The sequence below is a fragment of the Prionailurus bengalensis genome, chromosome A3 (assembly GCF_016509475.1).
Source record: "Prionailurus bengalensis isolate Pbe53 chromosome A3, Fcat_Pben_1.1_paternal_pri, whole genome shotgun sequence".
NCBI classification, from domain to species: Eukaryota; Metazoa; Chordata; class Mammalia; order Carnivora; family Felidae; genus Prionailurus; species Prionailurus bengalensis.
In genome coordinates, this window is record NC_057354.1 from 17441745 (window position 1) to 17468952 (window position 27208).

The following is a 27208-nucleotide window of genomic DNA, read 5'->3' on the forward strand; positions in this document are numbered from 1 at the left end:
CCTGAGCAGAGAAGCCAGCCCAGCCTTGTCTAGACTTCTGACCTGCAGAACCCATGAGCTAATAAATGGGTGCCGTTTTAAGCCCCTAAGTTGTTTTAGTCTGTTGCAAGGCTATGAAAACCAATAAAATCAGAAAAGTGGAAATATTTATTATCTGGCTTTTTATGGAAAGTTTGCTAAATGCGGAGTTAAAAGAATAATAAAAAGTAGTCCTACCACATTGCCCTTTCCTGTGCCCCTAAGCATTTAGTCCTGCCACATCTTGAGTCTGAATAACTTCCAAGTGTGAACTTCGCACATATCAGGGATGACTGTGGGAGGCCTGAGCCTCCACCCCATACACCTTCTTGCCTGAGACCCCACCTCCATTTCTTGTTCTCCCCAGCACACCGTGGCCTCTATTGTGAGTTAAAAAGCATTCTGTCATGAATGCCTTGACTTCTGAGACTGTGGAGAGGCATCTTGAGCCGAGGCAGTGATTTGGAAAAAGGCACGCAGGCTGGCTCAGTGTACTTCTCACAGGGATTGGAGAAGAGCTTTACCGCCAGCCATTTCCCTCAACCAGAACTTCCTTTCAAGATCAAGGTTGCCTTCCAAGTTCATTGTCATGACAACCTGGTATAATTAGTAAGAATGTAGACTGAGTTAGTCGAGGTTCAAGGCCCTCCCTTTGTCTCTTGTGATTTCTGTGATCTTAGGCTAGTTTTTAAATATTTTTATGCCTCAGTTTCCTTATTGATATGATGGGGGATAATGACCATACATATCTCATGGGGCGCTTGGAGTAATTAAATGAGCTAACGTTGGTGAACCCTTAGAGTAGCGTCGGGCCTGTGTAGCTCAGCACCTGACAGGGAGTGTTGGTTGTCATTATTACCACTCACATCGACTTGAGATTTGTATCTGCCTGGTAGCCTTATGTCTACATCTCTTTGACCTTGCACCATGATTACCTGGCTCTTCTGGCATGGTGCCCACCACCCCTGCTTAAACCCTGCTCATAGTTTAACCCTGAGCAGCTTGCTCTCTTTCTGGGTCTGCTGCTGGTACTCTTATGTCCCCTCTGATGCTCCTTGGCCTCCACATGACTCCCCTTTTTCCTTCGTTTGGTAGCTTCATGGTTTCTCCTGGCTTCATCCTTTGGCTTGCCTTCATTCTCTGGATTCAGACTTGCCCTCTGTCCTGAGCATTTGCAGACCCAAGGTAAATGCTTTCAAAGGGTCCAGCCTAAGGCTTAGCCCCAGAGCTCTTCTCTGCTCCAAGGCCTAAACTGGGTTTATCCTGACCCCTGAGGGAAGCCAGTGGAAGATACACCAGAGCTCCCTGTGGGGGTTGCAGCCTGGCTTCTCTGCATGAGTGCAGATCTATTTTAAATGCGTTTGTCCATTCATTGAACAATCAAGTCAAACACAGACTATGGACTAGGTGCTGGTGAAGGGATATATGGCATGCCCCTGTTTTCGTGGAGCTCTGGGGCTTGGAGAGAGAGGGGCACAGTCCTGTGGTTTCATTTCCCCCTTTCCCCAGGTCCCCAGTGCTGGATGTATCCACAGAGCACCCTGAGGGGGATATTTGAGTTTTAGCTGTATTCTTGCCAGGGGATGGGGTGTTTCATTGTTACCCTCCTCAGGGCGCATCACTGTGGTTGATCATGTTCACGTGTGTCAATCAAAGTTCGAGCTGTGCTGGAAGTGAACCTGGCCATGTAGAGCAAGCGAGGACAAATTTCTGCTTTTCTTGGATATTTCTTTTTTCCAGATTTCTCTCTTCACTAGTTTCATCACTGGATGTTATAGGCACAACTCCCCTCCCAACCCTCCCCGCCCCTCCGGAAGCAGCAGGGTGAAACTTGGATTCTGTGCACACACACGGTGTCCTAAGAGGGGCAGGGTTAGAGCAATGGAAAGTATTCAGGCTTTGGTGCCATTACAACCTGAGACTAATGTCTTGACTCTACTACTTCATGCAGGTTAGTTTACTTCTCTGTCTATAGAATGGGTACAATCAGAATGGCAGTGCCTGCAGTGAGGAGTACACATTTAGTGGCCAATAAAAGGAGATGTTAGTATTGTTATTGCTTTATGCGAGGGCATTCTTTCTCCCTGAGATTTCTAGCTGGGCACATCCCTTAGTAACTTTGAGGACAAGTTTTCTTGTGTAAAACGGGGAAAGCAATGTTTCTTTCTTAGAGGAGGGGGTGTCAGACTGCAGCCCCTTGGTTAAGATCAGGCCCATCACCTGGCTTTGTGAATAAAGTTTTATTGGAACACAGCCACATCCATTTGTTTCTGTATTGTCTACAGCGGCTTTTATGTTACAGTGGCAGAGTTGAGTAGTTGTGGCAGAGACTGTATGGCTGCAAAGTTGAAAATTTTTTAGTGTTGGGCCCTTTTCGGAGGAAGTTTGTCATCCCCTGTCTTAGTGGGGGTAATTGGACTTCCATTTGTATGCACACATCTATAAATACATACTTAACACAGCTCAAGTGCAGTGCCTGGCATATAACAGAAGCTCAGGAAATGTTTAGTTCCTCTTCTGAACTTAATTCTGTTCAAGAAAATACAGGATTCATATCTGAGAAATGCAGAGGCAGACACATTTATATTTTTATTGAATTCTATTCCTTTCTCATTTTCAAAAGAAGAGCTCATGTTTAAAAAAAAATTCTGATTGGCACTATAAACTTTATTTATGCTTTAATGTATCCTAGAGTATGTATCCTGCACTATTTTGACTTCCCTTACAGATGCTGATCTGCTATACATTACCAAACCCAAATGGATTTCCAGAATCCAATTTCCTTGCTACAGTTTTCCATTTCTCTGTTGACTTTTTATGCTTGACTCTCGTCAGAGCATCTGGGGCCTTTGCCACATTTTGACCTCCACCTGTCCAGGGAAATAGCTCCTCTCTCTGGGTGCAGGAAGGTAGGGCTGTGTCCTTCGCCCTGTCCTCCCCTAGTTATGTGGGTCTTCTCCAAACCAGGATGTGTGCTCTGGACACATGTGCTGATTCCTATTCCTGGGGTGGGTTTTTTGTTTTCCCCCATAATGATTGTGGTCGGGTTGACATCAGTTAAATGGGTCTGCCTGTTCTTTAAAACTGAATGAGGGGTGCTTCCAGATGAGTCTTTTGGGAACCTCTGCACTCATTAGTCTTTCCTAAGTCGCCTGCCACCAGCACCTGCAGAGGCAGCCGGGAGCCTTTTCTGTCAGGCGTTAGGGACCTAAGGAATTGCGTCAAGAAAGTAAACCTGATTTTTGAGATAGAGGAACAGCGGTGAGACTTGGGGTTATCAAGGGTTTGAATATTTCATGCTATGGGTCCAGAAGCAACTGGTCTTTGCTTTCTTCTCCTCCCCTTGGTGGCCGTCAGTAGCCAGTCCCTGGCTTGCAGTGTGGCTCTGCATCTTGGTGGCTCCTGAGAGTTCCCGGTTCTTTCTGCGTCGCTGGAATCCTTCCCTTTACCACGGCGGGGCTCCCTAGTGATCCGTCACATACACCACAAAACGAGGACCCAGAAACGAGGAAGAGATGTGAGCTAGAGTGGGGCTCTACCCCGCGGCAGCGTGGGTTGCTGTCAGGATGTGTAATCCTGCGCTCGTAACTACTCTTTCTCAATCTGTTGGTTGAGAGGAAGAAAATTCAGGGAGGATGGCTTTAAGGAAATACTTACTAAGTACGTTTTTCTCTTAAATAGCTTTTAACACTTGTGTCTGGGTCAAGCCAGACTAATGGGGAGCAGAACTCTAGATTGAATCCTATTGAGCCCCAATGAGTAGCTTTCCCCCTGTTGTATTTTGGGTGATGCGGTCAGTTTATGTGGAGAACGAGAAATAGTCTCATGTAATTGGCCATGTGCTCCTTGTGTGGGTGTTTCTTCCGATACAGTTCATGATGGAGCATGGGGTTTCTGTTACCAGTGGTCCTGCGGAGACATTCTTGGGTGAGCCAAGCACCTGGAATGGGTGTAATTTTCCTGTGCAATTGGCTTTTGTTGTAGGAACACTGAGTGTCCGGTATCTGAACAGATTTTCCTTTTTCTAGTGGCCATTGGAAGCTCGGAGCCAAATACCAAACTCCCTTTCAGCAGACAGGCATGTCGGAAACTGCTTTTCTTTCTTTCCTGTCCTCAGCTGTTGTTGTTTTTTTTTTCCCATCATGCCTAGCATGCTGTATTTGCTCCTTCCAGATTGATGAAGCCACAGTGGATTTGTGAGTGGTAGTGGTCGAGTTGGGAGAGGGTATATTGGACCGGTTAAGGCAGCCTCCTTTGAATGTGGTCTTTGAGCTTGCTTCAGCCCTTCTCCATGAAGGTGTTTTTTGCATTTTTGCACCTTGAGTGTACGTTTGTGAGGCTGTCTTTCCCTGCACTCTGCAAACTGAGTGTAAGAATTCTTAGTCGATTCTGTGCCAGTGGACAGAAAACATAAAAAAAAAAAAAAAACTTGACTTTGTTTCTAGAATAAGCAAAGAAATGCATTCTAATGGGAGAGATCCAACCACCTTGGAAGCCCTTTTTCTGATCCTCTCTCATAACCTTAGAAGTGAAAGGCTTGATCCTTGGTTTTGGGGGAATACATTCTCTCTCTGGTCCATTAGAATGAGCATGGGTTATGTGGCTAGGTCACCACAGAATTAATCTTGGCTCTAACATTCCCTTCTGTGTGAGCTGAGAAGGTCGCTTAACCCCTCCGTGCGTTAATTATCTTGTACTTACAGTAAGGGATAAAAATCTGCCTCACCAAGTTGCAAGCATTAAGTGAAAGCAAATGAGCAAAAATAAGCAGTCAGTGTCTAGTATGTTGTCTGGCATGGAGCAAATGCTTGAGAGAGCATGCAAAAGGTTCTGCTATGGTCCTAGTTAACCCCTATGATGTCAGTAACATAAGACAAGTTGAGATTTTGCTCTTGGAGAGTGAATGCTGGTATCACTGGTCATGTGACTGGTTGGCTCTCTTCCAGTGTCTCAGGGATCCAGACTCGTTCCCCCTGGATGCCACTGCTTTCACCTATAGTTTTGGAGTTCTTCACAGCAGGGATAGGTGAGGGGGATTCCTTGTAAGAGGTCATTTTTATGGGCCAATCATGCACATGGTGGATATCCCTTTGTTACACATCTCTAGGGCTTACTATGAGGTCTTGCCCAGATGCAAGTGGCCTGGAGACACAGTGCTCTTGTGTGCACAAGAGAGAAGACTCAAACAGTTTGCTATGCTCATAGCATGGTCTTGGCCACTCTTTCCTTATCTCATCCTGGAGGCTGATGTCTATTTAGGATGCTAAATCAGGTTTCCACTGGACTCTTGAGATGCTGCAGGTGTCCCTTGCTTATCAATTCAAGCAGGTTAAGGATCTGTTGTCTATGGCATTGACCCGATTCATTTGTCTCCTGCAGGCTGGGCTCCTGGCAGGTGATGACATGGTGATGGAGAAAAGGGGGATGGCCTACCTAAGAGCAATGGAACCACTGCCATCACTGCTTTTAAATTGTAAATATAGGGGCTCCTGGGTGGCTCAGTCAGATAAGAGTCTGTATCTGGGTTTTGGCTCAGGTCATGATCTCACGGTTGTGTGAGTTCGAGCCCTACGTTGGGGTCTGTGCTGGCGGTGCAGAGCCTGCTTGGGATTCTCTCTCTCTCTCCTCTCTGCCCCTCCCCAGCTTGTGCTCTCACTTGCTCTTTCTCTCTCCCCCGCAAAGTAAAAAACAATTGTAAATGTAGTGTATTGTGTTCTCATGTCTGGAGTATTCACACTGTGTTCTGGTCTGGTAAGTTTATAGAAGAACTGATTTGGGGGTGCCTGGGTGGTGCAGTTGGTGAAGCATCTGACTCTTGATTTTGGCTCAGGTGATGATCTCACAGTTTGTAGGATTGAGCCTGCTACGGTTCCTGCGCTGACAGTGCAGAAGATGCTTGGGACTCTTTGTCCCTCTCTCTCTCAAATAAACATTTTTAAAAAATTAAAAAGAAGTGATTCGGGAGGATCACTTGGAATTTGTCAGGCAATGTGGGGAAGGAGATTTCTAGGTAGAAGGGGCAAGTATGGGGCTTGGCAGAGCGGGTTGAGTGTGGGGGTACTCTGTGCTCACTGTTACTGGAACAGAGCTTTGTGTCAGGAGTCCTGTGTTAGCATTATTGGTTCATTCACTCAACAGATACTTAAGCCCCTACTATGTGCCAGAGCTGTTCCTAGCCTTCCTGAAGCTCCCTGTCTAGTGCAAACTGGTTGATTGCCTCCCTCCTTGCCTTTCAGAGGCCAGCTGAGTTCTCCGCTGTATCCAGAGTGAAGTACCCTCTCCTAACATTTCATCTCCTGGCCTCCTGTCCTTGCCTGTTGTCCTTGTCAGTATGCACTGGTCATCGACCTTCCTCAGTTACCTGAACTACGAGTGGCACATGGCTGCCATGTGTGGCCTGCTCTTCCTGAGGAGCTGGGTGTAGTGGAGGAGCATTATAGCACAGGACAGGGAACTATTTCCGGTACATGTGGGAAGGCTTCCTGAACCCCTAGTAGTCTGTCACCCACCTCACCTGCAGCCTTTGTGGCACGACGCTAAAATGCATGTGGGTTATTCATTTACTTATTTACCATCATTCTGTCTTGTGGAAGAGTGACAGGACCCTTGTGTAAACCGCTGTACGGCCAGGGCCTGGGACTCTGTTGGACCTGCATTAACGGCTCAGTTCATGTTGAACTGAAGAATGAATGAATGGAATCAGATTTAGTTCCTACCAAGGCATCAGCCAGTTTCCATCACAGGAAATTTCTTACTGGCTGTCACTTGTTGTAGGTTTCTGCTTTCCATTGTTTCTTGAATCCCTTTCTTCCTCTCCTTTACTTTGTAATTGAGGTATCCACATTAGACATCCCAAATTGCTGTTACTTCTTAGTGCAAAGTTATTTAATACTCTTGACTCAAGCCCAAATGCCTGTATTACCAGAGTACGTCCAGGCCTCCTTTGTTCAGCTGAGACTCCAAATTGGGGTGCTAAGGGTCAGTGCTTCTGGGTTATTTATCATTCACACAAGATCTGTCAACAGGACTTCTACCCCACTGAGAACATCCCAGGCCTGGGGTGCAGAGAAGGGCTTTTGTCCTTGGCAGCTGGTGGGGATGATGGGGAAATATTAGGGAAGGCTGCAGACCTGGGCTGGGGCCAGCAATGGATGGCTTCTGTACATGGATTGGAACCATGTTTGCATGTGTGATGGGGGAGGAGGGTGTGTAAGGGAGGCAGATGGTGATGTGATGACACCTGAGCATCAAGGAGAATGGGGGGGGCGGTTGCAGAGCTGGCCGGGTGTGAAAGGGGGTTTGGGAGACCATCAGGAGGCTGCTGTAGAACTCTGTCCTGTGCCACCTCTGTGTCCTGCCGGCTCACCTGGATGCCCCCCCTCCTGCTCCTGGTCCGCAGATGTGCTGGGTACTCCATAAGCCCTGATCAGTCCTCCTTTGGGATGTCATGGCTCCTGTTGATCCAGACCAGAATTTCCTCCTTGGAGCCCTGGTTCTGTAGCCCACATCTTTGTTCACGTCCCCTGGAGGGGACCTACCGCTCATGGTGTATGCTCAGTAAATCCTTGCAGAGTTGAATTGTTAGAACTTACTGTAAAATGGTAGATGGCTTTAAACACTATCAGCACCAACTACGATTGTCTGATTCTTCACAAATTTGATTTTTATGCCATGAAACATGATTTTTCACAAACCACTTTTATAGGGAGGGAGATAGATGTGGAGAATTTATTCCGTGCCAGTTACTTTTCATGTGTTACCCCATTTAGTCCTCATGGTGTTTCGGTCCAGTGGCTCCTCCCCTCTGTGCCACAGGTGGGGAAACTGGGCCGCAGATGGGGAAGCAGCTGGCCAGGGCTGGCCCAGGTTCGCAAGGTGGAGCTGTGTGCAGTTGGTCTGGCCGGACTCTGGAGCTGGTGCTCTCTCTCTGCTGCCCCCAGTGTCTGTCCCTGTTGTAGGAAGCAGTCACAGAGGCATGCCCTGGCATTCATTTTTTCCTACTCAGAATGAGATGTTACTGTTTACTTTCTCGGGAAGGAAGATTGAAATCAATGTAACTAGCCTTATTAACTTTTTTAAATAGGAGGGGCCGGCAGATGCCAGCACCTTTCTGAGAGAACCAGAGCAAATATAAAAATCCAATTTGCTTGCCTTTTTTTTTTTAATCTGAGCCAAGCTCAGACACCAGGAGGTATTTACCCGTATCTTTTTTTGTCTGCAGGTGGCTGTTCCTTTGATGAACACTACAGCAACTGTGGTTATAGCGTGGCCCTGGGGACCAATGGGTTTACCTGGGAGCAGATTAACACATGGGAGAAACCAATGCTGGACCCCGCGGTGCCCACAGGTACGTGACCCACTGTGTTGGAGGCTGGGATGAGGGTCACTAACTTCTAGGATGACTTACGGGGACAAATGTATGGGTTGAGTGGAGAGGGAAGTAGACAATGTCCTTCGAGTAAGTTTCTCATCTCCAGGGGTAATCAAAACAAGGCTGAGTGCGTTCTTAAGGTATGTGGTAAGAATCACATGTCCCCTGGATTCAGGAACCTTTGGGATTTCTTTTAGCTTTAAGATTCTAAGTTTTAGCTATAAGTAGAGCATCTCTGGGTTTTGCTTGGGAACCTAAGAGTAGTTGGATTTGGGGTGGAGAGGAAAGAACTTGTGAAGAATGAGGTCTTTCCTTTTCTTCCAGGACACATAGATAAATAACTTGTATATCTCGAGGGAAACTTCCGCAGTCAGAATATTACTCATAGTTAATGTCCTGACATCCTGAATGCCCAGCTTGTCATTAACCAGCAGGGCTAAAGGGCTAATGTGCTTTCTTGATAGATGGCTGCTTGAGGCAGGCCTATGAGAGTGACATCTGGTATATTCTAGCGGAGGTACACCTGGAGGAGAATACTCAGGAAAAACACACTTAGGGTGGGCTATGCCTGGGTGACTTGAATCTTGAAAACGTTTACCTGGGGACATATGCCAGGAAGAGTTACAACTCTGGGAACATGAGGATCACCTCTTTGGATATGTGATCCCAGGTATAGCGGTAAAGACGGCTGGTTTGGGTGTTGGAGAGGGAACATCATATTTAATGGTTCCTCCCCATCTAAGGGCAGTCTAACCCACATACTATCTTGTTCTTTGTCCACACATCTTGTGGTACTCTTCCTCGCTCTGGCCATTAAATGCTGGAGATCTCAGGCTTGTTCTATACTGCTTCCATGTGTATTAGGTTCTCCAGAGAAACAAAATCAATAGGATTTATAGAGACACATTTAAGAGGAGTTTAGTATGGGAATTGGCTCACACTGTATGGAGGCCGAGAAGTCCCATCATCTGCTGTCTGCAGGTTGGAGAACCAGGAAAACCAGTGTGTAATTTGGTCCAAGTCTGAGGGCCCTAGGATACAGGGCTAATGATATAAACCCTGATCTGAGTTCGAAATCCCAAGAACCGGGAACACCAATGTCTGAGGGCAGGAAAAGGTGGATGCCTGTAGCTCAGGTAGAGAGAGTGAATTTACCCTTCCTTTCGCTTTTTTTTTTATTTGGGCCCACAAGGGAGTGGACGATGCCTCCCCCCCCGCCCCTTGGTGAGTGCTATCTGCTTTATTCCATTCACCAACTCACATGCTTGTCTATTCTGGAAATAGCCTTATAGACACACCTAGAAATGATGTTTTAGCAGCTATTTGGGCATCTTGTAGCCCAATCAAGTTGACACACATGGTTAACCATCACACTACAGATGGCCTTCACCACTTCTGTGCCTTTGGTTACCATCAGACATCTCATATGAACTCTAGACCACCCACTTCCTGCCTGCCATGTCTTTTTGGCTTCCTCTGGGGAGAAGAATTTAACAGGATGCACTAATAAGCTATAGACAGAGAAGACACTCAGACCTGTCCAGGTAAGGATGTGGCCTCTTTGGCCTCATGGACTTGGAGTTTGGCTGTAAAGCACGAGGCTGCTGGATGGTTCTGTATACTTCCAATTAAAGGCATAAATGGTTATGTAAGTTTTTCATGAGTGTAGATACCCGCCCCCAGTGTAATAAATCTGTCCTGTGGTACAAAATTGAACTTTGCAGATCTAGTAGGATCTTACTTTGCGTGAGCAGAGTCTCCAGCAACTACACATGCCCATTAGTGAGGTGACCGTGGGACAGCCTGTATGTGGGTTGCCCCATCATAGTTTTTAACATTGCTGACTTAATTCTCAAAGGTGCCTTGGTTTAGATGATAGAATCACTCATTCTATTAGAGTCCAGAGTACTTTGCGGAAATACACCACATCTCCTCTGTTTTGCCTGACCATCTTTGACGTTGGCCAAATGTATCTGGATCTTCTAGTATGTGTATGTGTTTGTATCCAAAAACATCTAGCCCTGCAGGGCCTTATAGACTCTCCAAACTCAACATGTCTAACACTGAACTCTTGATTCATCTTTGCCCCTCTCCCCATGTACTACTCTCTGTGGAACCTTTTCCTCCACCTTACTGTCTTGTGCCTCCCCTTTGTAGCTCAGCTTAAACGTCACTTCCTTAGGGTGGCACTTCTAGATACTTCAGCCTGGGTCAGTTATCTCTGTAAATGTTTCCCATTGCATCCTGTGCTTTTTCTCAATGATGCATGTCACATTGGATGTTGTTTGTTTGGTGTATGTTATACCCTCAGATGAGGAGTTCCACATGTGTAGGGACCATGACAATCTTGTTGATAGCTTTATCTCAGTGCTTAATACAGTGCATCATATGTGGTATGTACTAAATAACATTTTATCGGATAGATGCATGGATGGATGGCCAAATAGTCTGCACTAAGTGTACTTTATTTATTACTTAAAATTTTTGTTTGCTTTCTTTTTTTTTTAAATCTTTATTTTTGAGAGAGAGAGTGCAAGTTAGGGAGGGGCAGAGAGAGGGAGAGACAGAATCCGAAGCAGGCTCCAGGCTCTGAGCGGTCAGCCCAGAGCCCAACGCAGTGCTCGAACTCACAAACTACCAGATCATGACCTGAGCTGAAGTCGGATGCTTAACCGACTTCAGCCACCCTGGCACCCCTATGTTTCTTTTTTTATTTTTATTTTTAATTTTTTTTAACGTTTATTTATTTTTGAGACAGAGAGAGACAGAGCATGAACGGGGGAGGGTCAGAGAGAGGGAGACACAGAATCTGAAACAGGCTCCAGGCTCTGAGCTGTCAGCCCAGAGCCCGATGCAGGGCTCAAACTCACAAACTGCAAGATCATTACCTGAGCTGAAGTTGGATGCTTAACCAACTGAGCCACCCAGGCATCCCTATGTTTCTTTTTTTAAATTGAAGCAGAGTTGACATACGATGTTATATTAGTTTCAGGTGTACTCCAGGTGATTCAACAAGTCTGTTATGCTGTGCTAAGTACAAGTGTAGCTACCATCTGTCGCCATACAATGCTATTGACTCTGTTCCCCATGCTGTACCTTCTCATGACCTATTCATTCCATAACTGGAAGCCTGTATCTCCCACTCTCCTTCACCGTTTGTCCCATCCCTGTCTTTGCCTTCCCTCTGACAACCAACCACTAATTTGTTCTCTGTAGATATGGGTCTGATTCTGCCTTTTATGTGTTCATTTGTTTTTTAGATCCTGTATATAACTGAAATCATGATATTTATTTGTCTTTCTCTGACTTTACTATCCAGTGTTTTTTAAATAAAGAAATCGTCAACATCTTCAAATCCCTTTGGGCCCTCTATTTAAACTGACCATGGATTTTTAACCTTTCCTGTAATCCTTCCATTTTACAGATCAGGAAACCAAGTTTCCAAGAAACTGTGTGGCATGGCTCCTTTGCCCACCGTGCCAGTCTCTCTTCCCAGAGGAATAACTCTTCTAATCTTAATTTTTCAGTCCCTCATTACGGGAGAGTGTCATTTCATAAATACCGGATTGTGCTAATACAATCCTCTGAGCTTTTCTAAATAGAGGCATTTGATAACGATCACTGAAATTATTCTGTCATGATGCGCCTGTGGATTGCAGTGGCTCCGTGCGCTTCTTAGGCAGAGAGGCATGAAAGTGAATTTGGATTAGGCAAAATTGTTTGTTCTTCTCATGGGCCGAAACTGAAATCTTACTTTTCCTTCTGTAAAACCAGCACTTTGCATCCTTTGGAAGTCTAGTTTGAGTCTGTTTATTCAGATGTTCCACACCCTTTGACTGATTCCCTTCTGTGGGACAAGCTCTGTGCTGGACTGTAAGTGACACTGTGTCATTTTGGCACTTAGTCCCTCTGCTGGCTTCTCCTGGCAGATGGGAAGAAATTTGAACTCTTTGCTACAGCCTGCAACGTTCTGCACGATCTTGTGTCTTCTCCAAGCTCCTTTTCTTCTCAAAATGCTCCAGGCACACTGGCTCCTTTCAGCGCCTTGGAGACTGAAAGGCTGTCAGGTTGTTGGCTGGCTCCAGACATTTGCACATGCTGTTCCTGCTCACTGGAATGGTTTTCTCCACTCCTTGTGTGGCCAGTTTCTTCAGGTGTCAGCTCGGATGACTGCTTCTCACGGACATTGCCCCTTATCAGTCTATGTAAAGAAAGATTCCCTCCTTGCTGTTCCCATGGGATCCTGTTCTTGGCTTTCAGAGTTCTTAATGTAAACATGTTTCCAGGCCAACTCATTCCAATCCTATGTCATAGATCAGTGACTTTGGGCCCTTAATCCCTCTGCCTCTCTTTCCTCATCTTTAGCATGGGAACCAGTGTGAGAGTTAAATGGAATGATGGCTGAGTGAGTGTGAAGTGTTTGCACATGGTAGAACTTAATCAGTACTGGTTCCTCTGTGCTCTTTTCTAGTTTTTTTCTTTTTTTTTTTTTAAATGTTTATTTATTTATTTTTGAGAGAGCAAGTGAGCAGGGGAAGGGCAGATAGAGAGGGAGTCAAAACTCTAAGCAGGCTCTGCACTGTCCATGCAGAGCCCAATGTGGAGCTTGAACTCAAGAGATGTGAGATCATGACCTGAGCCAAAATCAGACGCTTAACTGACTGAGCCACCAGATGCCCAACTCGTTTCTGGTTCTTAACAATCTCTGGAGCTGTAAGTCTAAGTTCTTCTTAGAACCATGTCTCCTCCTTCAAGTTCTCCTGACCCAGATGCTTCTTTACCCAGGTGCTTGACTCAGTAGGTGGTCTGCGTGGATCCCTGAGAGACCCAGAGAGGCTTTTCAATACCCAGGGTACTTGCTGCCCTGCGGGCTTGCACATCTCCTCTAGCCCAGCTCTGTCAATTCAGCACTCCCCACCATTGCTTTCACGGCTCTTGTCCTCATCCTTTTCCATGGGAAAAGCCCTCTGGCTGGCATTCCAGGCTTCAGACGTCTGACCTCATCTTTGTTGGGGCTGTCACAGAGGAATGGGGTTACTACACCCACAGACCCTCTTTCCAAGCCTCGATCTGGTTCGTAGAACTTTATGCACTTTCCTTTGGTTTCTAACTCTGCCTTTCCCAGCCTTGGCATAAGTGTCTTGGGGACTGAAGGGGACTGAAGTCTCTGAGTGTCCTTTTCAAAGGCTGAAGCCAGAGGCAGTGGGGCTTGGGAGGTGTCCTTTAATTTCTTTCTTGATTAAAAAAAAATTTTTTAACATTTATTCACTTTTGGGAGAGACAGAGTGTGAGTGGGGGAGGAGCAGAGAGAGAGAGGGAGACACAGAATCTGAAGCAGGCTCCAGGCTCTGAGCTGTCAGCGCAAAGCCTGACACGGGGCTCAAACCCACGAACCATGAGATCATGACCTGAGCTGAAGTTGGAGGCTTAACCGACTGAGCCACCCAGATGCCCCTCATTTCTTTGATGCTTGTAAGCTATTATTTTAAGTGTTGGAACAAAGTAAGGTTGACTTGTAGGCTGAAAACCCAGGTGCATAGGAAATGCTGCCTTTGCATGAACTTAAATCGGACCCCAACCTTCAGGGAGTTAGACATAAATTTTTGTCATTTTTGGGGGGTCCCCCCTTCTAGAGGGGTTACAGATGTCATGGGGACTTAAACAGGCCAGGCTATTTTAGTTTCTTCTTAGAAGCCCACTGTCACATTCCTGTGGTCCCTTTGGGTCTAGTAATACTGATGCTTCTTCCCAGGCTTGGATCCCTTGTTTGGAGTCCAGCCAGCCCAGGTGCATCACCCAGCATTCCTTCTGGGGCTAGCACCACTGAGCTGTATGGGACCAGCAGACCCTCCCTTCCTTCCCCCACTGTGGAAGACTATCTGTCCTCACTTTCTACACCCCAAAGGCACACCCTTCTTGTCACAGCCCTTATTTGAAGTCATAACCTCTTGAGTAAAATTTTAAGCTTTACAACAACTAGAAGAAAGAAGGAACCTTGCACTTCAAGCAGCCTCTTCTCTGTGTCCTGCACCGATTTCTAGAGCAGATACAAAGACCCTAGTTAGTTACCTGATCGGAAGGGGCACATGTTAGGAAAAAATCCATGGAAAACACACACCTGGGTGTCTTTCAGCCAGTTGGCTTGCCATGGAAGCAGACACAATCTCAATATTGTGGTGCTAGTTTTCCTTTCTGTCACTGTGATAGCAGGCCGTCACACAGTAGGATTGGTGGAGGAAGAGAGATACATAGACAAGGAAGTGGCCATGGGAACACAGACACAGATTGGAGCAATGCATCTATAGGCCACAGAGTGCCAAGGATTACTGGCAGATACCGGAAGCCTCCTTCCCTAGAGCCTTCAGAGAGAATATATCCCTGTCAGCAACTTGATTTCAGACTTGTACTCTGAAAGTACAAGTTTCTGTTGTCTTAAGCCACCCAATTTGTGGTAATTTGTTACAGCAGCCCTGGGACACTATGACTGGGTCATTCACATATCTGTATCCTGACCCCATCACCTTTCCTACGTTAGAACTAACACCAGGGTGCTGTAAGTAGAGGAACCTTTGCTTTCTTTTAAGAGAACTGACATTTCTGTGTTCACTCTAACCAAGAACTGGATTAAACATTTTCCTGTGCATTTCTGTTTTTTATTTTTGAGAGACAGAGTGTGAATGGGGGAGGGGCAGAGAGAGAGAGGGAGACAGAATCTGAAGCAGGCTCCAGGCTCTGAGCTGTCAGCACAGAGCTGGATGAGGGGCTTGAACTGTGAGGTCATGACCTAAGCTGATGTCATATGCTTAACTGACTAAGCCACTCACGTGCCCCTAGTGTGTATTCATTTTTGAGAGGGAGAGAGGGAGAGAAAGTGTGTGTGCACATGAGCAGGGGTGGGGCTCCACTCACAAATCATGAGATCATGACCTGAGCTGAAACCAAGAGTTGGGTGCTTAATGGACTGAGTCACCCTGGCACCCCACTATGCATTTCATCTAATGTGCCACCATCCCATGAATTCAGAGATCTTATCTCCTCTTGTTTTGAGAAAATCAAGCCCCAGAGAGAGAAAGTGATTTGTCCAACCTCATGCAAGTTAAATATGAAAGAGGAGTCAGTCTTCAAATCCAGGGTAGAGAAATCCGTGTTGTATACATGGCACTGTCATCAACAAAGCATTTGTTAATGTTATTTATATTTAAAGTCATGCTTTATGATTGCAAAAATGCACATTTGTGGTAAAGACTATGCATAGTAGAGGTAGCTATAAGAAACAAAATTAAAGTCATATGCTCACACAAACTTACATAAATACATATTTTTCTCTATAATGCTATTTTTAAGTATTTTCCTATGTCATTAAATATTCCTCAAAAAGCACACTTTTTTTTTCAATATATGAAATTGTCAAATTGGTTTCGATACAACACCCAGTGCTCATCCCAAAAGATGCCCTCTTCAATACCCGTCACCCACCCTCCCCTCCCTCAGAAAGCACGCTTTCTAAAAAGCTTCATAGTTTTCCATTACAATGATTGTTCCATGATTTAACCACCCTGTTGATGGATATTTGTTTCCAGTTACTCACTCCTGAATCACATTGCAGTGAATGTTCTTGTACATCTATCTTTGCTCCTCTCCAATAGACGTTCTTACATTTGCTTTCATATATAGATATATATATATGAAATATATATAGAAATATATATATTTCTGTACTCCCTTCTGTATCAAACGTAGAGTAGTTGTACATTATTTTTGAGATCTGGCAGAATGTCCACATGTCAAACATGGAGTCCTGGATATTTGCCCACAAATTGATGTAGGGAAGATTCTTTGTGGACTCTGCAGCCCTAAACACAAGTCAAGAACTGGCTGGTGATGGCCCCCTGAGTGTAGCACGTTACAGCTCATAGTGTACTAGTTGGAGACCTTCTGAGGATTAGCAGGAATTCTGTTCAAGATAATAATCAACTAGAGAGCAGTCCGAGCACTAGTCCAGGTGGATATCAGCTGTAAAAAGCAGATTGGTCTCTCCAGTGCTGATTTGACGAATAGCAAGCCTCTTCGTAGTCTGTTTTTGAGGTAGCTTCTGTTCTCCTTGTAGGCAGGGGCAGTGAATGTTTGCCAAATGAATTACTCTTGTTAGTAATTGAACTTTCTCATGATACGATCCCAGCATCTATTTCCAGCCTGAGCCTCCATTTCAGCCTTCTTGGCTTCTCTTTCTATATAGTCATGTGAGAGAGGCTGTTAGGCTTGAGTTTAGGGAGTCTAGCCTCCAATTCTGCTTCCTGAATTTGGGAATCTCCCACTGTGTGGAATCTTGGTGGACCATGCAACTTGTCCAGAGGTGAAGGTGCCAGAAATTTACTCTTCCTCATTGCTTGGGTGTGGCTGGACATGGGGCCTGGATGCAGCCCATTGGAGGGAGGGTGGGCCAGAGGCCTATATAGGGGGGTCCCGTGATAGGGGTGTTGTCTGGGCCACAAGAGATGCTACTAAATGAGGTTGCTGAATTGCTGCCGCCTTGGCTCCCCAGAACTGCCTAAATTTCTGTTCATTTTTCAAGGCTATTCTCTAGCTTTCTGTTCATGATGAGCCTCCCAGTATTCATGCAGAACATTTCTGAGTTTGAGAAGGATTGTCATAGTTGATTTTTCTTGTTTCTAACCCCAAACCTTGCAGGTTCCACAGTCTTGTCTTTGGCTAGAAGGCATCTCCTATCTCCCTTTGTCTTACATCAAAACCCTGAACAGATTAGCCTCCTCCCAGAGGATCTCCCTGAGTCTCCCTGTGTAGGATTGCCTCTTCTCTATGCTCCTGTGGCTGAGTTTATTATATCTTGTCTTGGATTTCTCACTATGGCTGTGAGCTCCTTAAGGGCATAGGCTGCTGATCATTGCTCCCTTCCCTCTGCCCTGCATTGGGCTTGGAACAGGGAAGGCGATCCATGTATGAAGACTGAATTATCATTAAGGTTATAAGCATTTGGAAAGTCAGGAACAAGTTGATATCAGGGAGTTTTGGGGGAGAACCCTGGAGAACTGCTGCTTTCTTTGGCATTTTTATGGTACCTGGTGCACCTGCGGCTTTCCTACCTGGCCTGCCTCCTCTCAGCCTGATGAGGCTCAGTCTGGCTGGACCATTGCTCCCAGGTCCTGCCTTGTCAAGGCTCTTTTGCTCTATAATTGACCCTTGGGACAAATAAAGGGGCCCTGCAGATTCCCCCTCGCTTCACTCTGGGGCCTGGCACGTGTGTGTGGATCTGCTTATGACCTATGTAAGACCCTCCCCATTGGAAAAATGTGATGTATCCAAAAACTGACCAACTGTTTCTTTAATGTAGTGCTTACATTAAAATGATTGGGAAGTATGGGCCTTTAACCATCCTTAATCACTCCTGATATTATTATTGATTGGCTTAAAGCTATAAGCTCTTAAGTTCCCATTTAGCCAGTATTGAATCAATAAGTTTTTCTTCCCTCTTTAATGATTACGTATTATATATTCATTTTTAAAGAGATGCTGAGTCTGTACATATAAGGTAACTCTCTCCAGGACCATCTCACTTCCCTCTGATGTCATGATTAACAGATGGATGGGTATTGAGAAAGAGGGAGGAGGAAGAAAAGGAGGAAGGGGGTGGGAGGGAAGAGAGAATATATGTATGTGGTAATAGTGACAATAATAGTAGGGAAGCAGTATTTAGGTAGTACTCATCGTGTGGTGGGTACTATCCTGAGCACTTTAAATGTATGAACTTAATCTGCTCACAGCCCTCTGATACAGATATCGTGATCTGCGTTTTACAGATTAGGGAGCTGGTGGCACAAAAAAGCTTCTGTGACTTGCCCAAGGCCATAGTTAGCATGTGGTAGAGCCAGGATTTGCCTGCAGGAAGTTTGTGTCGGAGTCTGTACTCTCGGCCGCCTCACTTTTGTGCCTCCTAAGAATGCAGATGATGAATCGGGTCATGTTCCCATCAGCTGCCATTGCCCTCCTTTCACATCACCCATTCAGATCTAGCGTTCACCTTCCAGGGCTGGCACCATCTTTCACTAGATGGATGCTCCATGCTTTATTTAACACCTAAGAAATGGCAGTGGGAGAAGAAAAGATAAAAACCCAAATGTACCCCATATGCCCCAGTAAAAGGCAGGGTCTTTGTCTCCAAACAGCTCTTGAAAAAGTTCTTACAGGGCATTTTGTATTATGGGATGGTCTCTTATGTCCTTTGAACCACAAAATTAATTAGGGAAACTACATTAGCCGCAGTAACCCCAATCAGTGCTGGTTTGGGATGTTTACAGTGATAACAGAATTGATAGGGGGGAAAAGGCAATAAAATTGAAGACAGGTTTTATATTCTGGAGGATATGACTGGATAATGACAAGTGATAAGGATGGCTTGTAAAAAGCAACAGAGGATCTTTTTGGTGATCAAAATACACATGTTACATAAATGGGAAAACCGGCCTGTTCTAATATCCACATGGATGCTTGCCTTGATGTTTATTTTCTGTGATAAAAAACCTCAGTTCAAAAATCAACAAAACATAAAGGCAACCTATTGAATGGGAGGAGATATTTGCAAGTGACATTATCTGATAAGGGGTTAATAGCCAAAATATATAAGGAACTTAAACATCTCAACACTAAAAAGCCAAGTAATTCAAATAAAAAAATGGGCAGAGGATATGAATAGACTTTATTTTTCCAAAGAAGACAAACAGATGGCCAATAGACACATGAAAAAGATGCCCAAAATCACTAATCATCTGGGAAATGCAAATTCAAGCCACAGTGAGATATCACTTTATATCTATTGGAGTGGCTGAAATAAAAAACACAAGAAATAGTGTGTTGGCAAGGATGTGGAGAAAAGGGAAACTTTGGGCACTGTTGGTGGGAATTCAAATTGGCATAGCCCCTGTGGAAAACAGTGTGGAGGTGCCTCAGAAAGTTAAAAATAGAATTATCATGTGATCCAATAATTCTGAGTATTTACCCAAAGATAACAAAAGTGCTAATTCAAAAAGATACATGTACCTCTTTATTGTAGCATTATTTACAATAGCCAAGATATGGAAGCAACTCAAGTGTCCATCAGTACGTGAATGGTTAAAGAAAATGTATGCACACACACAGAATGGAATATTGTTCAGCCATAAAAAATGAAATTTTGCCATTTGCAACAACATGGATGGAACTCCAGGGTATTATGCTAAGTGAATAAGAGAAAGAAAAATACCATATGACTTTACTCATATGTGGAATTTAAGAAATAAAAAAAAAAGAAAAAAAACACAGATTCTTAAATACACAGACAACAAACTAGCAGTTGCCAGCAGGGGCAGCTGTGCAAGTGGACGGGGTGATGGATGAAATAAAGGGGATTAAGAATACACTTACCATAATGAACACTGAGAAACATAGAATTGCTGAATACTTACATTGTACACCTGAAACTAGTAAACAGTAACATGGTATGTTAATTATACTTCAATAAGGAATTTTTAAAAAATATTCTTACATTTATAAACAAAATACCTTAATAAACTGTATTTTCTAGACTATTAAAAAGCAGTGCATCCAAATGCTGTAATTGGATGCAAAGGTGATGTAGACAGGTGTCAGTGAACTGAAGAAGTGCTTGCTCTAATGACAGACTCAGATGACAATGGCACAGAGGCCAAGTTCAAATGAAAGTTTCTGTAATATGTGGGAATGGACAATAAACCACTATTTTGTAACTTAACACGTGTGTGCCACTTACTGGACAGTGTTCTAGGGGCTTTACATGATTTTAAATCATTTAATACTGATATGAACTGGGTACTATTAATTACCCGTATTTTACACATGAGGAAGTTGAGCCCCTGAATGTTAAGTACCTCATCCCAAAATTAGTAGCAAATGGAGGAGCTGAGGTTTGAACCCAGGCACTCTGGCTCTAAGAGTCTGTGCTGTGGACCATCGTCTATTTTTAACATAATGTGATATCTTAAGAAACATGATTTCAAGTATGTATATGTCATTAAATCATATCTTAGGCATCATAGGCAGACATTTAACTAATTCATGTGCGTGCTGAATATTTTATGTATTAACTAGCCTCAAAACTTTTTGTGGGGTCTTCTCCCTGGGAAATACCCTATTTCTAGGCACCAAGGGTTAACCATCCTGTAGCCAGCTGAATGCAAATATAATAAGCTTGTGAATTGTTCTGAATAATCTGTCATAAGGGAACATTGAATAGAAGCAGTCATGCCTCAGGAGATCTCTAACTGGACAGCAGAGATGACTTCCGTTATGACTCCTTAGTCTTCTGTTTCTACTTCGGTTACTCCCGGGACAGCCTGAGAGGAAGATACTGCCAAGAATCTTCATGATCCTAGTGATGCCATCCCAGTGTAGAGGGTGATGTTTCCATGGATTATTCATCTGACCTGGCTGCTGTGGCAGGGGCTTGGGCACCTCAAAGTGAACACCTTGTTTTTGAATACATGGATTGTCTTTTACTTAATGAGGAAACAGGTTTTTTTTCTTTTAATGCGTTGAAAACCATAGTAATTTGAGGTGTAATTACATAGTGTAAGAGATTTGATAAGAAAATGATAGTTTAGTACAAATAGAGTTTATTAAATTTAATGAAAATTGAGGTGGCTTTTTTGTGATTCCATAAAATAGGGTTCAGTAATTTGGAAAACCCCAAGAGCCCATTGTGGTCCCATTTGGGAATGTCCTATGTGTATTCAGTGTGGAGGTCACTAGTCACTTGTGGCTATTGAGCACTTAAAATGTGGCTAGTTCTGCACATGTAAAATTCACAAGAGATTTTGAAGACTTACCGTGCATGAAAAAAATATATGGCATCCATTAATTTTTATATTGGTTACCTGTTGAAGTGATTATATTATAGATCTACTGGGTTAGGTAAAATTATTAAAATTAATTTAAGCCCACCCTTTTTCTTAACTTTATAAATGTGGCTACTAGAAAATTTAACCTGTGTGGCTCACATTATATTTCTATTACCCATCACTGTCCTGGATTATCAGATTTTTAATTATTTTTTATTTCAGGAGTAGAATTTAGTGATTTATCATGTATAACATCCAGTGCTCATCCTAAAAAGTACCCTCCTTAATGCCCGTCACTCATTTAGCCCATCCTCTCACCCAACTCCCAGCCAGGAACCCTCAGTTCTGTGTATTTGAGTCTCTTATGGTTTGCCTCCTTTTATCTTATTTTTCCTTCCATTCCCCTATGTTCACCTGTTTTGTTTCTTAAATTCCACATGTGAGTGAAATAATATATTTATCTTTCTCTGACTTACTTCACTTATCATAATATGCTCTAGTTCCATTCATGTTGCTACAAATGGCAATATTTCATTCCTTGTTTTTATGTTTATTTGTTTAGAGAGAGAGAGAGAGAGAGAGAGAAAGAAAGCAGGGGAAAGGCAGAGAGAGGGGAAGAGAGAGAATCCCAAACAGGCTCTGTGCTTTCAGTGTGGAGCCCGATGTGGGGCTCAAACCCACAAGATTATGACCTGAGCTGAAATTCAGAGTCGGATACTCAACTGACTATGTCATTCAGACTGCCCCAAGATTTCAGTCTTGTTGATCACTGAGTAATATTCCATGGTGTATGTATATATACCAAATCTTTTTTTTTATCCATTCGTCAGTCAATGGAAATTTTTATTGTCATTTGTACCAATAGGAATGCCTGTCTTTCATAATAATTAGCATTTATTGAGCACTTACAGTGTGCGAGGCACTTGAAATGTTTTCTCCTTTATGGTTCACAACAGCCCTATGTAGTGTAGGTACCATTGTCTTCCCTATTTTACAGATGGGAAAATTGAGGCACAAAGGGATTCAGTAACTTGCCTGTAGTTGCAGAGATAGTAAGTGGTAGAGAGGGAATTTGAACCAAAGTAGCCCAGTTCAGTGACTTAACTGATGTCTCCCAGGCTGGCCGCCTTTCAACACACTGACATGGGACTATTGTTCCTGGCTTGCTGTGCTCATTTGACCATTTGAGCCTCAGTTTCCCTAGCGAGGAGTAGGCTGGAACATCCCTCGGGCCCTTCCAGTGCTGCTTTTCCTGTAGTTTCTTTGCGCTTCTTTGGGGGCCATGGGAACATGGTGGGGCTGGGGTAGGCGCTGTCTCTTCTACCAGGCCAGTTAGTCTGGTCCTTCTTACTTGGTGGGCAAGGAGACGGTCCTCAGTGCCTGTTCCAGTTCTGCCACTAATCTGGGCCGGTCAGCTACTTTTCTCTGTACTTCTCTGCATCCTTTTCCATGAAATAAGTCTGAAAGGGATTCCTGGAATTTAGTCCTAACTCTGCCATTAACATGCTCTGTTAACTCAGGCCAAGCATCTTCCCTTTCTGGGTCTTACTTTATGTAAAATCAGGAGTCAATTTCTTCCAACTCTAGTGGTCTTTGATTTGTAACTTGTGACTCAAGAGGAAAAGGGTACATTTTTAAATGAAGGAATTAGGTGCCACATTTGTAAAGTAAAATGTCTGAAAAATCTTTTGGTCTTATCTCCTCATCTGTCTGTCTGTCATGGCAGCTGCAAGGAATCACCTATCTTGATAGAGGAATTTGTCTTCATGAGTGTGTGCAGATGGGCACAGGAAGATAAACCTCCCTGTCAAACTTCCTTTGTTCTCAGAGCTGCAATGATTTTCCCTATCCCTTAGGATCATGTGTACATCTTCAGATTTTATTTTCCCAGAATTGTTGATCAGTGAGACATTGGGTCACTTAGAGAAATTTCCCTTTTTTCTAAAAAAGACTTCCTGCCCTCCTTCCTTAGTCCATACAGTTTTGCCCCTGTGCTCTATGCTTACGCAATGCGACTTCAGCTTTGGAAAAGTCACAGTTGCTTTAGCAAACTGGTTTTTAAACTTTCCTAGAATCTGCCAATGTCTTTTAAAAATGCTTCTTAGGAGGATATTATGCTAAGCGAAATTAGAGAAGGACATATCATGTGACTTCACTCATGTGGAATTTAAGATCTAAAACAGATAACATGTATGTGTATTATATATCATTAAATATATAAGACACATTGTATATAATTATACATGTTATATAACATTATAACATAAGCAAAAATAATATAAAAACAGGGAGGGGACAAAACATAAGAGACCCTTTTGAACAAAGAGAACAAACTGAGGGTTGCTAGAGGGGTTGTGGGTGGGGGGGATGGACTAAATGGGCAAGGGGCATTGAGGATGACACTTGTTAAGATGAGCACTGGGTGTTATACATTGGGGATGAATTACTGGATTCTACTCCTGAAATCTTATTGCACTATATGCTAACTAACTTGGATATAAAATAATTAAAAAAAATACTTCCTAGGGCACCTGGGTGGCTTATTCAGTTGAGTATCCAACTCCTGGTTTTGGCTCAGGTCATGATCTCATGGTTCGTGGGATTGAGCCCCATGTCAGGCTCTGTGCTGATAGTGTGGAGCCCGCTTGGGATTCTCTCTCTCCCTGTCTCTCTGACCCTCTCCCACTTGTGTGCACATGCTTGCATGCTCGCTCGCTCGCTCTCTCTCTCTCTCTCTCTCTCTCTCTCAAAAGGAACATTTTAAAAAAAATGCTTCCTTTCCCGGAGCACCTGGCTGGCTCAGTTGGTAGGGCCTGTAACTCTTGATCTCAGGGTTGTGAGTTCCAGCCCCACAGTAGGTGTGGAGCCTACTTAAAAAAAAAAAAAAAAGTTTTCTTTCCCAAGTATGTTCATCATCAAGAAAGCCAGGTTGTATTTTCTCAGAATTCTCAAAGCATTACTTGTCATTAGTGAAGTAATTATAAAAGCTACAAATAAGCAAAAGTCTCCAGTGTTCTTTAAGAGTCCTGAGAGTTTCTAAAGTTAAAATAAAACTTCTGGCTAAAAAGGTACAAAAACCTTATAAATGAGAGCTGCTAAAACATACAAGCACAATGAGTCTATCAGTTGGGGTTTAAGAAAGAACACAAAAACCACCCTATGTATTTCAATCAGGAAGGTATTTAACACAGGGTATTAGAGGCCTAAACCTTTGGAAACCCTCACATGGATGGTTAAATGACTTTCAACAAGGGTGACCTCATATTCATTAGGATGGCAGTAATAAAAACGATAATAACAAAGAAAATAACAAACATTGGCAAACATTGGGGAGGATTCCAAGAAATAAGAATGCTTGTGAATTGTTGGAAGGGATGTGAAATGATACAATTCCTAAGGAAAACAGTATGAAGTTTCCTCAAAAAAGTAAAAATAGAATTACTGTATGATCCAGCAATTCTACCAAAAGCAGGATCTCTGAGATATATTTGTACATCCATGTCTTTTGCAGCATTTATTCAAAATAGTGCAGAGTGGAAACAATTAAATGTCCATCAACCGATGAATGGAATAAAGAAAATTTGTTCTATACATACAGTGGAATATTACTGAGCCTTAAGGAAATCCTGTCATAGGCTATAATAGGAATGAAACTTGAGGACACTATGTTAATAAGCCAGTCACAAAAGAGAAGTACTTTATGATTTTATTTATAGGAGGTGTCTAAAATAGTCAAATTCCTAGAAACAAAGTAGAACAGTAGTTGCCAGGGGGAAGGGCAATGGGCAGTTGTGGTTGAATGGATATAGTTTGAGTTTTGCAAGACCGAGTTCTGGAGGTGCAGATGCACTTAACACTGATGAACTGTACCCTTAAAAATGGTTAAGATGATAGATTTTATGTCCCATGTTTTTATCCCAGGTAGAAGGAAAAGGAGTTTCTAGGCTTGCAGCCGCAGTGATGTGTGAAAGAGCTTAGCAGGGTGGCAGGAATGCCGAGTACCCAGGCATGCTTTTGAGTAGGGCGCATCCTTAGTGACTCTGTGCTCTTCTTACATGGAACAAGTAAGTGGGAGTGTGAACTTGGAAATCAGCTGATCGGAGTTGGAATGGTACTAGCAATTTGACCTGGGGCTGACTTGGTAGCCACTAACTGGGAATCCCCAGGAGAGCAAGAAGAGCAGAGGGCGGGGGGCAGAACAGGAAATCCCCGTGCTTTGAGGCATGGCCAGAGGATTGGGCCTCACAAGGAGCTGGAGGAGCACATTCAGAGGGATGGGTGAGGAGCAAGTCTGCATTTCACCAGGAGCATCTGTCCTGTGTCTCCCTTCCCCATAGAGGCTGGGGACCCTGGGACATGCCTTCTTGGTGCTGTGCCTTCCCTTCCTGTAGCCCCCGATTCTCCTTGCTTTACTTTTCTGTCTTCTGCCTTCTGCATCACTCCCATGTTCTTTGCCTTGGGGACTACAAACTAGGTCTCAGAATTCCCTTGTCCCGAGTTATGCATCGGTAGGAGTGGCTATATGTGATCATGCATTTAATGCCCGTTATCCTCAATCAAATATATGTAGGAACAGGAATCAACTTACCCATTCATAGCTAGCTATGTGTCCTCAGTCCTTAGGACTGGCCTTGGCCCCCACTGTGCCTTCAGATAATGTTAACTGAGTTAGGAGACCACTGAAACGTTAAGCTACTTGGAAAAGAAACAAAATCAGAGATGGCCGAATCACAGTCTTGTGGTCCAGAGCACTGTGTCCGGGGGCCTTGGGAAGCCTGGGTTTTCGGCCTGCATGTTGCTGATCCACTGTGTGGCATGGAACATGCTGCTTAGCCTCTCTGGGCCCTAGTGTCCTTGCCCACTTAATGAAGGGCCCTGATTAAGTAACAGCCCCACAGTTCTTTCTAACATCACATAAGTTCCATGTGTCATTTCTGCAGAATTTTTTTCCATTACTGCAGACAGGGACCTCATGATTCAAGAGCAGGGACAGTCTGGAGTCCACGTGGGAGTGAGGCAGGCCAGGTGTGGAAGGCCGGAGTAGATGGAGTGTGTCCAGAGAGCCACCCTGAGTGTAGTTTCAACCTTTGAAAAATAAGTCTCCTTTTTTCCCCCCTGGGTAGTGGCCACAATTAGGAGAGAAACTGCATTTAACACCTATGCTGAATGTAATTGTTATCTGATTTTGACCATTTTAAGCAGTCAGCTTTATAATCCTGATTTTAAAACTACTAAATTTTTTGATTTTGCAATATGGAAAATAATAACAGAAAGGTTATTTGCTTGGATGGAAAGACTGTTTTCCTGTGTTTGACAGGAAACTTTTATAACCTGTGTCCTTGACTCTTTGTAGAGTTAACTTTTGGAAAGGCTTCCTGAAGTATACACATAGTTCATGGACACTGCAGCCAGAAGAACACGTGCAGAGGACCGTGAGCAAAGCTGTTTAGTTTTCCTGTGGCTCAGGGTTTTCTTTAACCTATTCAGCGAAGGTAATGGGATAGGAGGATGTGGAGATTAAATGAGACAATATGTGAAAACACAGGACAAAATGCTTGCTGCATGGGCACATGATAAGTCCTCTCCAGTACCCACATTTACTTCCTTCCTGTCCTATCTCAGCTGGGACCCACTGTGGGGGTACTGGGTTAACTTGTATCTACAAGGGAAGGGAAACCCTGAGGCCTGAACTGTGTGTGTGTGAGAGAGAGAGAGAGACAGACGGACATACTAGATAGTATGTCTGTGACCCTAACCGGCCCCAGCTGGCTGCCTTTGCAGACCTTAGGCCATTTATAATAAGAGCAGTTGGTAGTGGTCTTTTGTCCTTCGTGCTTGTGGAAGGTCAGCAGGAGGTTCATTTTAGCTCGGGCCTGGGGTGGGAAAGCCTGTACAATATCAGGAGAACCAGACCCTACTTGGGAAGAGGGCTTGACTACAGGGAATGGCCAGG

General features: G+C 44.0%; 1 protein-coding gene across 14 annotated transcripts in view; it reads left to right on the forward strand.

Moving 5' to 3' along the window:
- Positions 1-27208, forward strand: part of PTPRT (protein tyrosine phosphatase receptor type T) — a 1072026-nt gene that overhangs the window by 266161 nt on the left and 778657 nt on the right. For all 14 annotated transcript variants that reach the window (XM_043602349.1, XM_043602354.1, XM_043602350.1 and 11 more), the window contains exon 2: positions 8240-8365. In XM_043602349.1, the coding sequence (XP_043458284.1) occupies positions 8240-8365 (126 nt within the window). The remainder of the gene's footprint in view (positions 1-8239; positions 8366-27208) is intronic.